Source organism: Leptopilina heterotoma, unplaced genomic scaffold (genome assembly GCF_015476425.1).
Source record: "Leptopilina heterotoma isolate Lh14 unplaced genomic scaffold, ASM1547642v1 Lhet_217, whole genome shotgun sequence".
Lineage (NCBI taxonomy): Eukaryota > Metazoa > Arthropoda > Insecta > Hymenoptera > Figitidae > Leptopilina > Leptopilina heterotoma.
The window spans coordinates 112,431-127,326 of record NW_025110934.1 but is presented as its reverse complement, the minus strand read 5'-3'; the positions used below and the strand labels follow the sequence as shown (position 1 = coordinate 127,326).

Sequence of the window (14,896 nt, the reverse complement as noted above, 5' to 3'; positions counted from 1 at the left end):
TGAAAAAAATTCCTAAAAATCGACGTTTTTTTCAATCACTCACACTAGGTGTGCCCCTTAAGTGGTGAGAAGTAATGTGTAAAATATGCAATTACATTGCGTAATTCTTTAGAAAAACAACTTAATTTTTGTCTTCTTAATTTTTGTAATTTTTTAAAGTTACATTTATTATTGAAAAACTTCGAATGTGCATTAGTTTCACGTTTTTTATTTAATGTTTCGAATGTATATATTTCTCACTATTCTTATGAAATTAAATATTTTTTAATATAAATAAAAGTTAAGACAGCAAAAACATAAGGAGACACTGAAAAAAACGTTTTTTAATTCGCGTTTAGTGGCGCATACATATGTGACGCTCCACGAGAAAAGGGACCTTATGACAAGAGTAAATAAGGTCCCTTTTCTCGTGGAGCGTCACATATGTATATAATTAGTACATCCCAGTAAATGAAAACTAATTAAAACGAATTAAGATTTTTGGTAGAAAGCTAATTAATTCGTACGAATAGAAGGTTTGGAAGTTCAATACAGTTTGACGAATTCAGAAAAATTGCAATATGGTTCCAATTCGTATTTGTCGCAAAGCGGGATTCACTGAAGCTCTTTGTGAATTCATTTCAATTAGTTTCCGTTAACTGGGATCTGATTGGACGCATAAAATTTCTTTACACTGAAGATAGAAGACAATTTTTGCTGTACCGAATCCCAAATTTTTTAATTTCTAGTCAGCCGATTGTAATGACGTACATTTAATTTACTAAAATTTCACAATATACAATTATTATTTGGAAAAGATTTCAACTAACAATATTAAAAGGGAGTTAATTTACTTCTTTCGGAGTTACTTCAACATAACCGCATTCTGGCATACTTTACTGTTCAAATTAGTCATTCTAAAATTTACTATTTTATTTAGCGAGTATTTACTTTGTCTTTCCTTTGGTGTACTTATCAAATAATATTATTATGTAGATCATCAACATTCCTAACCAAATTCTGCTTTATTTTTTATAAAATTTTATTTGGATCGATTTTCTGAATGTGATTACTTAATGTCAATAAACATGAATACTTTACCATTTTTGGAAGAACTAAAATTTTTAAAATGAAATAAAATATTGTGCATCTAGGGAGAAGAATGATTGATTTTGTAAGAGTTAAACATACTATTTTTAAACACAGGTACACTAAAAGAAATGATTTTGGAATGTTAGAAATTTTATTATTCTTTATAATGCTTGTCAAAATTTGAGAAAAACTAGTGTTGTTTTAACTAAAATAGTTCGTTTAAATAAGGGATTTAAAGTTAGGAAAATCCAACCTAAATAATAAATAAAATAATAATTAAGGGATTTTGTAACTTTTTTAGCCCTAAAAAAGTTTTTAAAAAAGAATTTCAGATTGGAAAAAATATATATACTAGAGCTGAATTAGTTTCAGACTAATTCGAAATTCGTCCGAAACAGTGCGGTTTATGGTCAGGTTTTTGTCACCCGATATTAATCCGGATAAATCCGAACTCTATACGGTTTGTGAACAACTAGTAAATGCGGAGTTGGTCCCATGCAGTCCGAAATTAATCAGTTAATTTTAACTAGTGAATCCGGAATTTATCCAAAACAGTGCCATTTATTGTCAGGTTTTTGTCATCTGGAATTAGTCCGTTCAATTTAGTGAACGTTAATAAAAATATTATTATACAAGTTACAAATATTAATTATTATAACTTTATGGTACATTTAAAATATTTTTCAATATACCTATCGCAATTTTATTTAAATTAACTTAAAATTTCTAACGCTTGGGGATACGAACTTACACCTATCTAACACTATAACGCACCGAAATCGAATACACTAACCACTATACCACGCTCGCATGGGAGTTCAAATTCATAATAGAATTTATGAAGTGCCACGAAAAGAAATGACAAGAAACTAACACATCAGTGTCAATTTTAATATTGAAACAATATAACTAATAATACTAGTAAATTTGTAAAAACAAATTGACTGCAGAATTAAATATTTTATTCACCATAAGTAAATAACTTGAATAAAAAGCCAGGTTGATTTTAGACTAATCCGGAATTTGTCCGCAACAGTACGGTTTATTGTGGAGTTTTTTTTTCCCTGAATTAAGTTTAAAATCAATAAATTTTTTTAACAACTATTGAATCCGTAATTACTCTGGTTTAGTCCGAAGTTAGTCAGATCATATGCAACTAGTAAATGCAGAAGTAATCCGGTTGGTTTAACCAGTGAATCCGCAGCTAATCAGAAACAGTCTGCTTATGATTAGGTTTTTGTCATTCTGAAGTAGTCCGGATAAATCTAAACTCAACAGAGTTTGTGTATAACCAGTGAATCCGGAATTAGTCCGAACTATAGTCCAAAGTTAGTCTCATAATATGCATCTTGCAAATGTGAAATTAGTCCGATTAAGTCTGGAATTAATCTGGTTATGGTCAAGTTTTTGTCATTCTGTATTGGCAGAAACTCACCGCCAATACTATTCGCTCTCTTCCAATACTTTTTTTTACTGGGTAGCATACAGTTTTCGGATTGCTCCGGACATTTTTCGAATTAAGTATTTCTTAACTAGATTAAATTAGGATTGTTGCGAACTGATTTCGTATTCTTTACATATTGATTTTCGATAATTCCGTACTTATCTCAGAATTGTTTACCGGTCATAATTTCGAATTATTGTTGACTAATTACGGACTAAATTCGTAGACATTCAGGATTACTCCGGAGTGTTTTCGGATTGATATCAGACTAACGCGGATCATTTTCGGAAATTTTTCGTACAATTTTCGGACTAATCCGTACTTATCTGTCCGTATTTAATCCGGAATTAGTCCGAAATTTTTACCAGGATTCCTTTTACAGAGGGTTAGCTAAAAATCAATTATTTCTGAAAAAAATTTGAAAAAATTAAAAAAAAATTTTTTTATTTATTTCCTTGAATGAAAATAAGTGCTTCACTATTTATTCATATGCTTCGGACAGCAGAATAAAGTAGAAAAGCATATTTGGTAAGAAGACGAGAACATTGGTTAGCAGAAAATCAATTTTTAGTGAAAAAAATTTCTATTTTTTTCCATGACTAAAAATAACACTGGTTGACAGTGAAATTGTCAATCGAACAAAACAATTTTTTTTCGAATAGTAGGTGTTTTTTGAGTAAGAAAATCATAGTTTTAATTTTTTCCCTCGTGCAGTTTTTCTGTAGCTTCAAATCTTGCATTTTCGAGGTGCGACGCCACTTAAACTTACCTGTAGGAAAATAAGCCTGTCAAAATATAATAAATGAGGTATCATTGGAAAGGTTATTAAATTACCTTTCGATCCATAGGTCACAGAATAAAATTCAACAAAAATTGAGAGAGTTACAGTCGATTAAAGATGAAATTTCATGACAATTTTGATGATTTTTAGACATTTGAGTAACTTCTACTATTTTTTTCTACATCAAACAGGAAAGAATGTTTAGGTTTTAATTTTTTTATTGATAGACTATATCATTACACAAATTTTGAGCCCTTGTGGACCTCGATTGGATTAAAAATGACAATTCTACACTAAATTTAGTGAACGAAACTACATTCTTCATTTTTAGTATCCCTTAAACATTTGCAGCAAAAATTGAAGTAATAAAATTTAGTTAAGCTCTAAAGTTACTAAAATCACTAATAAAGGATTTCTGAAATCGTAGATTTCGAATCCAATGTTAGTTTTCTAAATTTCAAAATGGCGGATCCAATATGGCGGACAAGTTTTTAAAAATCGATTAAATTCGTCTTAAATTCGTTACTCGGGGGTTTTCAGGGTCGCTGATTACGAATCTGATGTCAGATTTCAAAAATTAAAAATGGCGGATCCAATAGGTGCGAATTCGATGGATTTTAAAAAACTCGTTCACCATTATGAATCCATCCTTTTCAATTTTCGAAATCCGACATCAGATTCGTAATCAGCGACCCCGAAAACCCCCGAGTAACGAATTTAAGACGAATTTAATCGATTTTTAAAAACTTGTCCGCCATATTGGATCCGCCATTTTGAAATTTAGAAAACTAACATTGGATTCGAAATCTACGATTTCAGAAATCCTTTATTAGTGATTTTAGTAACTTTAGAGCTTAACTAAATTTTATTACTTCAATTTTTGCTGCAAATGTTTAAGGGATACTAAAAATGAAGAATATAGTTTTGTTCACTAAATTTAGTGTAGAATTGTCATTTTAAATCCAATCGAGGTCCACAAGGGCTCAAAATTTGTGTAATGATATAGTCTATCAATAAAAAAATTAAAACCTAAACATTCTTTCCTGTTTGATGTAGAAAAAAATAGTAGAAGTTACTCAAATGTCTAAAAATCATCAAAATTGTCATGAAATTTCATCTTTAATCGACTGTAACTCTCTCAATTTTTGTTGAATTTTATTCTGTGACCTATGGATGGAAAGGTAATTTAATAACCTTTCCAATGATACCTCATTTATTATATTTTGACAAGCTAATTTTCCTACAGGTAAGTTTAAGTGGCGTCGCACCTCAAAAATGCAAAATTTGAAGCTACAGAAAAACTGCACGAGGGAAAAAAATTAAAACTATGATTTTGTTACTCAAAAAACACCTACTATTCGAAAAAAAATTGTTTTGTTCGATTGGCAAAAAAAAGTTGTTTTGTGATGATGTAAATTTTGTTAGCACGAACGAATTGTTCAATTTATAAATAAAACACTGAATAACAATGAATTAAATTTATTTAAACAAAAAGAATTAGATTTCAAATAGAAAGCCTACAATATTAATTTTGGGGATTTACAAATTTTATTCTTGAGAAAACTGAAAACGATGTGTCTAGGTCAGTTTCTCGTTTTAATCTGCCGGATGTACCCAGGTACTTGAGTAAAGTGCCGATGAGCGCTTAACCGATCGTCCCCTTTTTGCGAGAAAGAAGGGGTTGTCGGTTCCCTTAAACAGTACCTCCGATGGTCGGTTTGGGTTTTTGGAAGAAAGTCATAAAAAATCTGGTTGCAAGTACGAAGATTATATCTAGAAACGTGCTTCACAATAGCACTCGACTGCTTAGTTTAACAATTGTAATATTTATTTTTGTATGTTTTATGAATCTTCAAACATTTTACAATTCAGATCCGCTTTAGCAAACAGAAATTTTCACTTTCTATTTTATTACTCTTTACGATATTTCTGGGAAAAAATTCGATTTTAATCTTAATTTATATTTGCTTCAAGAAACAGCACGATAAATAATAAATATAATTTACGAATCTTTTAATGATTTGTTCCGACGGAACATGCCGGCCTCCTTGAACTATCAAGTTCAAAGTTTTAGTATTTTCTTGTGTTTAATAATTTTATAATGTTAGAATTTACATTTATAATTTTTGATTAATATGTGTATTTTATAATTGACATGATATATTAAATTAACTGAAACTAATATCGACGAATTAACTTTGATAACACATAATACATTTTAAATGGTGTCATAATTTTTCTCAAATGTTATTATTTTATATTGTATGGATAATCTATGATATAATGTTTATACAAGATTGTTTTGCAAATATAGAGAAATTAATCGTCGATTGGTAAAGGACAAACGTGTTTTAGAGATCGTTTGTAAGTGCCAGTTGCACTTCGCAGGGTTATCGCTCGCACGATTCCATCTTGTCCCGGATGGGTAGCAATAATGCGACCTAATTTCCACATCATGGGGGGTAGATTGTCTTCCTTTACAATCACTAGTGTACCGATCTTAATTTTACTTTGATCGACTTGTGATTGCCACTTGCTTCTCGATGTCAGCTCGTTGATGTACTCTTTATGCCACCGATCCCAGAAGTGTCTTCGCATTTGTTGTGCATGTTGCCAACAATTCAATCGATTGGCAGGTATGTTCCGGAGATCTCCTGTAGGGAAGCTCGTCATGGATTTACCAACTAGGAAATGACCGGGAGTCAACGGCAATAAATCATTTGGATCATTGGAAAGAGGAGTAAGAGGACGTGAATTGAGGATCGCCTCGATTTCTGTTACATAAGTATGTAATTGTTCATAAGTCAATAATGAATTACCTGCTATTCTTGTGAAGTGAAATTTAAATGATTTCACAGCTGCCTCCCAAAGACCTCCGAAGTGAGGAGTTCTAGGTGGAATAAAATGCCAAGTAACCTTTTTTGTTAATAAAAAATCCTGAATTTCTTTACTCGTCTCGAAAGTTTTTACTTGTTTATACAATTCACGCATTTCGTTGTTTGTCCCTATGAAATTTTTTGCATTATCTGACATCATAGAAGAAGCTAAACCTCGACGAGCAAAGAAACGAGACATACAAGCTATAAACGCGTCTGACGTTAAATCGCTCGCTAGTTCCAGATGGACGGCTTTAGTAGCTAAGCATACAAATATTGAAACATAAGTCTTTACCTTTGTTCGATTTCGATAACGATGTTCTTTAACGAAGAACGGTCCACAATAATCCACGCCTACATTTTCAAATGGTTTAGTAAAAGAAACTCGATTTTCAGGCAGATTTTCCATTAAATAGTTCGTTTCACGAGGCTTTGCCTTAAAACAAGTTACACATTTTCGAATAATATGTCGAGTTTTATTACGACCGTCAATGGGCCAATACTGTTGTCTAACCTCCTTGAGAGTCGCTTGAGGACCGGCGTGAAATAACCTTTTGTGTTCACTTCGAATGATCATTGTTGTGACGTTATGTGATTTCGGAAGTACAGTAGGATGTTTTTGTGCATTTGACAAATTTGAAAGTGCAAGCCTACCTCCTACTTTGAGAATTCCCTCATCTAAGAACGGATTTAATCGATACAGAGAACTCTTTGGATTCACATCTTTATTTTCTGTCAGAGCCTTGACTTCGTGCGGAAATGTCTCGGCTTGTGTTAACTTAATTATAATTTGTGTGGCAACTCTAATTTCATCTCGAGAGAGTGAGCCAAACTTTCGAGTCTTGGCATTGGTAGATTTAAGATTGTTAATGAATCTCAAACAATAGCCAATTACATGTTGAAGATCAGAAAACCGTTCGAATTTGTCTAAAATATTTTTATCAGACAGTGTCAGTTTTAGTGTAATGAGTGAAATTTGTTCACGTGTTTCGGGAAGTTCGCATTTTTTATGTGTTAACTGTGGCCACGTGTTTTCATGTTTAACCAGCCATTCTGGACCTTGAGTCCAGAATTCATTATTAATAAATTCTTGGGGACACTGACCGGGGAAAATCAAATCAGCTGGATTGTCCTTAGTTGGCACATGTCACCATTCGCATAAGTTAGTTTTTTCTTGAATTTCGGCTATTCGATTTCCGACAAATGTTTTTAACAAATGCGGTGACGATTTTATCCAACCAAGAACAATTGTTGAATCAGACCAAAGATATGTTTTCAAATTCTGCAATTGCAGAGCTTTAATTGTGGCTGTATAAATTTGTGCTAATAAAACTGCAGCGCACAATTCGAGCCGCGGCAACGTGGTTAATTTTAACGGGGCAACGCGAGATTTTGCTGTTATAAGAGCGCAATGAAATTTTCCATCTTTGTCAAGAGATCTAAGATAAAGACAGGCTCCGTAGGCCTTTTCGCTCGCATCTGAAAATCCGTGCAGTTTAATTTCTACAGCGTTTGGGACCACGATGCATCTTTTAAATTTAATTTTATTTAATAGCGGAAGATTATTTTTGTGTTCGACCCAAGCGTTTCCTAGTTCTGTTGGGACCGGTTCGTCCCAAGTGATTTTTGTTTTCCAAAGTTCTTAAATGAGAATTTTTGCGATAATTATTACAGGACTTAGTAAACCTAGAGGGTCAAAAAGTTTCGCAATTTCTGATAGAATAAGTCTTTTCGTCATTGGGCCGACCGATTTCGATAAATTGACGGTATAAAAGAGAGCATCTGAGTTTGCATTCCAACGTACACCGAGTGTCTTTAATTTTTCGCAATCAGAAGGATCTAATGAAATATATATTTCATTCATATTTCACATATTTGTGTCAACCTCGTTTATTGGAATGTCGTTTAGTAATGTCAGATCGTTTAAGGCCCATTTTCGTAAATTAACTCCTCCCTTTCTTAAGAGAGAAATCAATTCATTTTAAAGGGTTACGGCCCTTTCACGTGTACGGAACGCACCATTGCAGTGCGAGTTCAACTCGCACTTGTCTAATTTTTTTTGTACAAGAAACTAGAAAAAGCATATTTGGTCAGAAGACAAAAACACTGGTTAGCAAAAAATTAATTTTTTTTTTAAATTGGAAAAAATTTTCTATTTTTGATCTTGACTAAAAATAAGTGGTGGACTATTTTTTCTTATGCTTCAGGAAGTACAATAAAGTAGAAAAAGCATATTTGGTCAGAAGACGAGAACATTGGTTAGCAAAAAATCAATTTTTTTAAAAAAGAATTGGAAAATTTTTTTAAGAAATATCTAATTTTGTCCTCGACTAAAAATAAGTGGTGCATGAGGGGTGAACAACTCTCATTGAGGGCGTACGAAGAATATATTCCCAACAAGGAATACTTTAGAATATTTGGGAATATGGAATACTCAGAATATTTAGACAAATGTAAGAATATGTTTGAATAAACGTGAATATCAAAGAGAATATCAAAGAATATGTTTGATTATAATGGAATATGCCGAGGAATATATGAATGTTTGAATAGAAGGGAATATGTTCAAAAATATAAGATTATTATATATACTAGTCACTATTTTTGCGCGCTACGCACGCCCCTTTTCTTTCTGCTATTAAAAATGGAAATGTTTTTACACCGAAAAGTTTCTAATATCACTCTAAAGATACACACATAGTTATTAAAAACATTTTATCTTTAAAGGATTAAATTTTATTTTAAATTTTGTGTACCTATTCGCTTTTTGAATAATATGTTTTGGTAATATAACATTATCATCTGCATCATTTAATTCACTATTGACAACTTTAAGTAAAAAATCTATAAATTCCGTTTCTTGTAGTAAAGCTCTCATATTATCTGTTAATGTGTATTTTTTGAAATATTTCTATAGATTACTTTTTTTAATTGATAAATTTACTATTTCTGATTTAGTACCCCGTTCTTTAATTGGTAAAGTTTGTCGAAAATCTCTGCCTAGAATTACAATTTTACCACCAAAAGGTTTGTTGGAATAGATAATCCATAATTTCTAAAGCATATTTTGGAGCCATTGGTGCTTCATCCCAAATAAAAACATCAAAATTTTTTAAAAAAGAGGCCTTCTAAAGATTGAACTTTAATGTTTGAAGATGAATCACTGTATAATGGAACGGGTAAGCCTAAAACTTTATGAACAGTTTTTCCATTAGGAAGCAGAGTCGCAGCTATACCTGTAAATGCCATGTTGCAATCATTTATTCCTTTACTTCTTAACAATTGCCATAGAACCATCAAAAGAAGAATCCTTTAGGACATCAAGTACATAATCAACTACAAGTTTTTGTTTTACATTTAATTTAGCATAATTCTGTTCTCCTATGTTAATATGTTCTGCAATATTTATATCATTAACTTGTTCAGTAAAAATTTCATCTTGTATATCTAATAACCCCTGAAATTCAGTTAAATTATATCCTTCCTTAAATAACATTGTTTTAACCCTTTGCGTCACAGTGGGTCGCTCAGCGACCCACCTTTTTCTTCTCAGTTTTCAGTATTTCTATGGCATATTTATTAATAAATTTAGGGTTTTTTTCGGGCATGTACCTCATACCTAAACAAGTCTAATAAAACTGTTGATTCACAATTTGTTAATAATAAAAATATTATAAACAAATAAATAACAAAAAAAAATGCTTCTTTTTCAGAAAAAAATCAATTTCTACTTATCCTTACTAATTTTTGAGATGATAATTTTTTTTCTTTACAAATTAGATCCTAAACTATATTTACAATTATTTTTTTGAAATTTTTTTTTGAAATTTTTAATAATAAATAACAATTTTTTGTAATATTTTATTAAATAAAAGTATTTCAAATGAAATTTTAAACCTATTTTCATAAAATTCGTTACTCGGGGGTTTTTGGTGTCGCTGAATACGAATCTAGCATCAGATTTTTAATATTCAAAATGGCGGATCCAATATGGCGGACGCGAAAATTAAAAATGAACTGAATTTGCTTGAAACTGGTTACTCAGGGTTTCAAAATTGAAAATGGCGGATCCGATATGGCGGACGCGAAAATAAAAAATGTACAGAATTTGCTTAGAACTCGTTTTTTTCGGGGTTTTTGGGGTCGCTGAATACGAATCTGGCATGAGTATTAATAAATTTATTAATAAACTTAGAAGATTCAAAACGTTCGGATAAAATTAAAGAGTAAAATCAAAAGTGAATGAATCCTGACAATCCACAGTCAGGTAACTCGTTTAACGTAAAATCCTCTTCATAGTATTTCTGTCTATAAAAAAAAAGAATTAATTTTTTGATACTGAATATAATGTACCATTTTTGGCAATCCGATTGAACAAACTGTAGACATTAGTAAAGAATTGCTAACCGATGAGTAACTGAAAATGTCAAACTTAATGCAGGATGTGATGTAAAAAAACACAAACAATAATACTGCTTTTACTAAACAAAATACCTTTTTTTAACGTAAAAGCTATATTAACCTGTTGAGAGAATCGTTAGTAATAGTTTCTCGAATGTCGTTTGTTTGAATGAAGTTGATACTTACCTTTGGAGGGAATCGTTCGTGTTAGTCTGTCGTTTGTCATTTGTTTCTTTGAAGTCGGTACTTACCTTTGGAGATAATCGTTCGTGTAAGTCTGTTGATTGTGATTTGTCCGATTGTAGCCGATACTCACCTGTGGAGGAAATCGTTTGTGTTAATTGTGTCGATTTTTATTTGTTTGATTAAAGTCGGTACTTACCTGTGGAGAGAATCGTTCGTGTAAGTCTGTCGTTTGTCATTTGTTTCTTTGAAGTTGGTACTTACCTGTGGAGATAATCGTTCGTGTAAGTCTGTTGATTGTTATTTGTCCGATTGTAGCCGATACTCACCTGTGGAGGAAATCGTTTGTGTTAATTGTGTCGATTGTCATTTGTTTGATTAAAGTCGGTACTTACCTGTGGAGAGAATCGTTCGTGTAAGTCTGTCGTTTGTCATTTGTTTGTTTGTCCACCATATTGGATCCGCCATTTTGAATTTTGAAAATCTGATGCCAGATTCGTATTCAGCGACCCCAAAAACCCCCGAGTAACGAGTTCCAAGCAAATTCTGTTCATTTCTTATTTTCGCTTCCGCCATATTAGATCCGCCATCTTTAATTTTGAAAATCTGATGCCAGATTCGTATTCAGCGACCCCAAAAACCCCCGAGTAACGGGTTCCAAGCAAATTCTGTTCATTTTTTATTTTCGCGTCCGCCATATTGGATCCGACATTTTGAATTTTGAAAATCTGATGCCAGATTCGTATTCAGCGACCCCAAAAACCCCCGAGTAACCAGTTTCAATAGATTTCAATGAAATGAAAAATGTATGACTCAAAGGGTTAATTTTTCTACAAGCACTTTGTTCAGCTTCAATGTCGTTTATTTTTTAATAATCTTCTGACATTTGACCCTTAAATTTTTCTCATATATATTTTATCCGGATGTACAGGATGACATTGAATTTAAATTCTTGTGAATAATTGGCGAAGTGAATGAGGCATCATTCATAATGCAGCTTCTTCGATTGCCCTAATCCACTCACTATCATCTTCTACAAGTCCTAATGCCAAACAAGCAGTTGTAAAAGATTCATGAACAACTCCATTAACTGTTCTCATACTTTCAAAATAAGTTGCTCCTTTTACTGTTAGCAACAATAATATAAGATGAAATAACTCCAACTGATGTGGATTAAATGAATACATTCTTCACTATACTTTTACTTTACGAATTTTCAAAATTTAGCAATTTTCTTCAAATGTAGTTTCTTCTATGTAACTTTTTAGAAATTTTTTTGAATATTTCCCATTCTGGTATTTCTCCTTTAAAGTTTGTATTAAAAATTGAAGCAACTTCATTAAAACTTTGATAATTGTATCTATTTTTATCAAAGCCTTTTTCAACGTGAATAATAATTGTAACTTAGAAATTTCTTCATTATTTGTCTTCCTAATTCAGCTTCTATTTGAATTACCTCTGACATCATCATGTGAGATTTTGTGAATGCATTAGAATTTCTCATAATATTTTCTATAGATTGTAAACCGTCTTCATCAAAATTTTCGTTACTTTTTAATCTGTATCTGATTGATTCCTCTGGGTCATAAATACATAATTGACCAAAACATGGATCCTCACTTTTATCCGGATATAAAGCACTATTAACTTGATAGTAAATTTCACCTTGAATTTTGGAACAGAATAATCTAATTTTTCTGCCATTAAAATTAATTACATTAGCATTTAAAGATGCAAAAAAAATAATTATTATACAGCCTTATATTCTTTTTAAAATGACCTGATTTTTTACGAAACCCTTCTAACAAAAGCCTTAATTCATCTGGATATTGTATTAAAGTTAACACAACACCTCCATGACTACAGCAGTCATTAAAACCTAGATAATTTTCAACATTCAACTCATTTTGAATTTGATGCTTTAATACTCCTTCACAATAATTTCTTTGACATCAAGTATTCTTTATTTTTGACAAAGAACTTGTATCACTATTTTTATTTTTTAATTTAAGTTTCTTAGCATATTCTATTTTGGATTCGACTTGAAGTTTTTTCTTAGTTGAATTTTTTTTTCACTTAATAATTTACGTTATCAATTGTACGTTTTAATTGTTGCCTCTCACGATAACTTTTTTGAATTTCAGCCCTACTTTGTTGAAGTGTTGTTGATGCAATATTTCCTTCATTTATTATTCTCGAAAAAGAAATTTCTTTCTTAATAGAGTTTTTAGAAAAGTTTGATTCTCCATACTGAAGTTGAATATCTTTTTCATTTAAAAGGCAATTTCAGTCATACACAACTATGCAAGATCTATTATTAGAAAGTTGTACAGAGGGAAATTTACATAAACTATTGTTTTTGAACATTAACATTAAATGATTTCTAATATTACAATAATAGTAATTGACAGAGTGGGGCAGAATATTAAAAAACAACGATGTTGCAAATGCTATTGCATATACTCCATAAGAAAGACTGTATTCTGGTTGTTGATCAACAGTTGTGAAAACTACTGGTGGTTCAAAAGGATATAATCTAATTAAATAATATCTTTGATCATGATTTAGACTTTTTTTATTAAGACTATCAAAAATGTAAAGGCTTATTCCATCATAATAAGTACAAATCCAATGACCAGATTCATAAGATCCACTAAAAAGTATTTGAATGTGCTGCTTACTTTTCTCGATTGGAACTATCAAATCAATTGTTTGTAAACACAAAGTATTTTGCATATTATAAAAAAAATTTGATTGTCTTCCCAATAGCTTTTGAAATTTATACATATGATCATTATTTAGCATTGCTCCTTCAGTGACAACAATGCTTAAATCATGAGTAGTCGAATTAACAGTTTCTCCTTTGTTAGACATTGTTCCTTTATTTCATAATATTTACTTATATGATCAAGGAATTATAATTTTAAAAATAGTAATATTACATTAGAATTTTAACATCAAGTTTTATACATTTAATTATAAATTTTATAATTTTTTTTATCCAATGTTACCAAATTTTGCCTCTTATAGAAAATAACAACAAATTTACAATTCTCTCCCAATTCAAAACTTTCAAATTTTTCCTTCTATCAAATATAATCAATGTCCAATTTTGTCATTTATCCAATGTAACTAATTTCCCATTTTGTCTCTTATCCAATATTTAACCAATTTACAATTTTTCCTTTTATCCAAGTGGATTTAAGCAAGTGGCTGGTATAAAAAGTTGCGTGTCACCATGAGTAGACCATTGTTTATAACCATAAGTGGACTGCTTTTTTTTATATTTTTAATGTCAGTTTACCATTTTTATAGATATAAATTGACAATAAATTGGTTTGAAACTATGTTTTATGTTCTTTATTAATTTTTTTGTGATATTTATGTGATATGTGCCAAAATTATTAAAAATTGTTTCACTTGTAAACATTGCGACACATACGTGGTCTCAAGCTGCATAAGCATAAATTTTGTTTTAATATATCAGGAATATTAAATACATTAAAGAATTTAGAATCACTTTTACAATTTACATACATTATACATTTCTATTACATATTGTAACGATGGGCTATGTATTAATATATAGAGAAATAGAATACGTCACACACACAGCCATCGTAGTCACGTTTAGCGTAAGAGCTACGAGAGAGTAGCGATCGCGCACGAAACTTGCGTCGCCTGCCTCCGTTTCCCATCGCGGCAAAGCGAACCGATATACCACGCTTAGGTCGAACGAACTTTCTTTTACCAGGTACAATGCAACTGACCAGGAGTGCTCTCGTGGAAAGTTGACAAGTACGTCTAGTTTAATTAATTTCCTTTCCTCGTAATTCATATTCACTCGTTACCACATACGGCAAGGATTTCGGCAGCATCCGGAATTTGAATTAATCCTTATGTGCTACTTGGTTAATTTTTAGAAGTGTGCGCGCGCCATAGGCATCGTCGGACTCGCGTAACGTGGAAACCTATTCTAGAACTGTCTCGAGAATATGAATTAAGTCCCTGCATCGGAAATACAAACTGAAATGCGTATTACTTGTAACTAAAATCTAATGCGAACAAAGTATCTACTTAACTCTGCGAGAACCGATAATTATAAGAATTAGTATTATTTGTTTAAGTGAATTTCGAATG

General features: G+C 31.3%; 1 protein-coding gene across 1 annotated transcript; it reads right to left on the bottom strand.

Annotated features, from left to right (window-relative positions):
• Window positions 1–5,615: 5,615 nt before the first annotated feature.
• LOC122501843 lies at window positions 5,616–11,191 on the bottom strand. Its single transcript, XM_043611606.1, has 4 exons — window positions 11,152–11,191; window positions 10,760–10,889; window positions 7,412–7,701; window positions 5,616–7,231 (listed from the first exon to the last, which is right to left on the bottom strand). The coding sequence occupies exons 1-4, from the start codon at window positions 11,189–11,191 to the stop codon at window positions 5,616–5,618; spliced, it is 2,076 nt and encodes a 691-aa protein (XP_043467541.1).
• Between the last annotated feature and the right edge of the window lie 3,705 nt (window positions 11,192–14,896).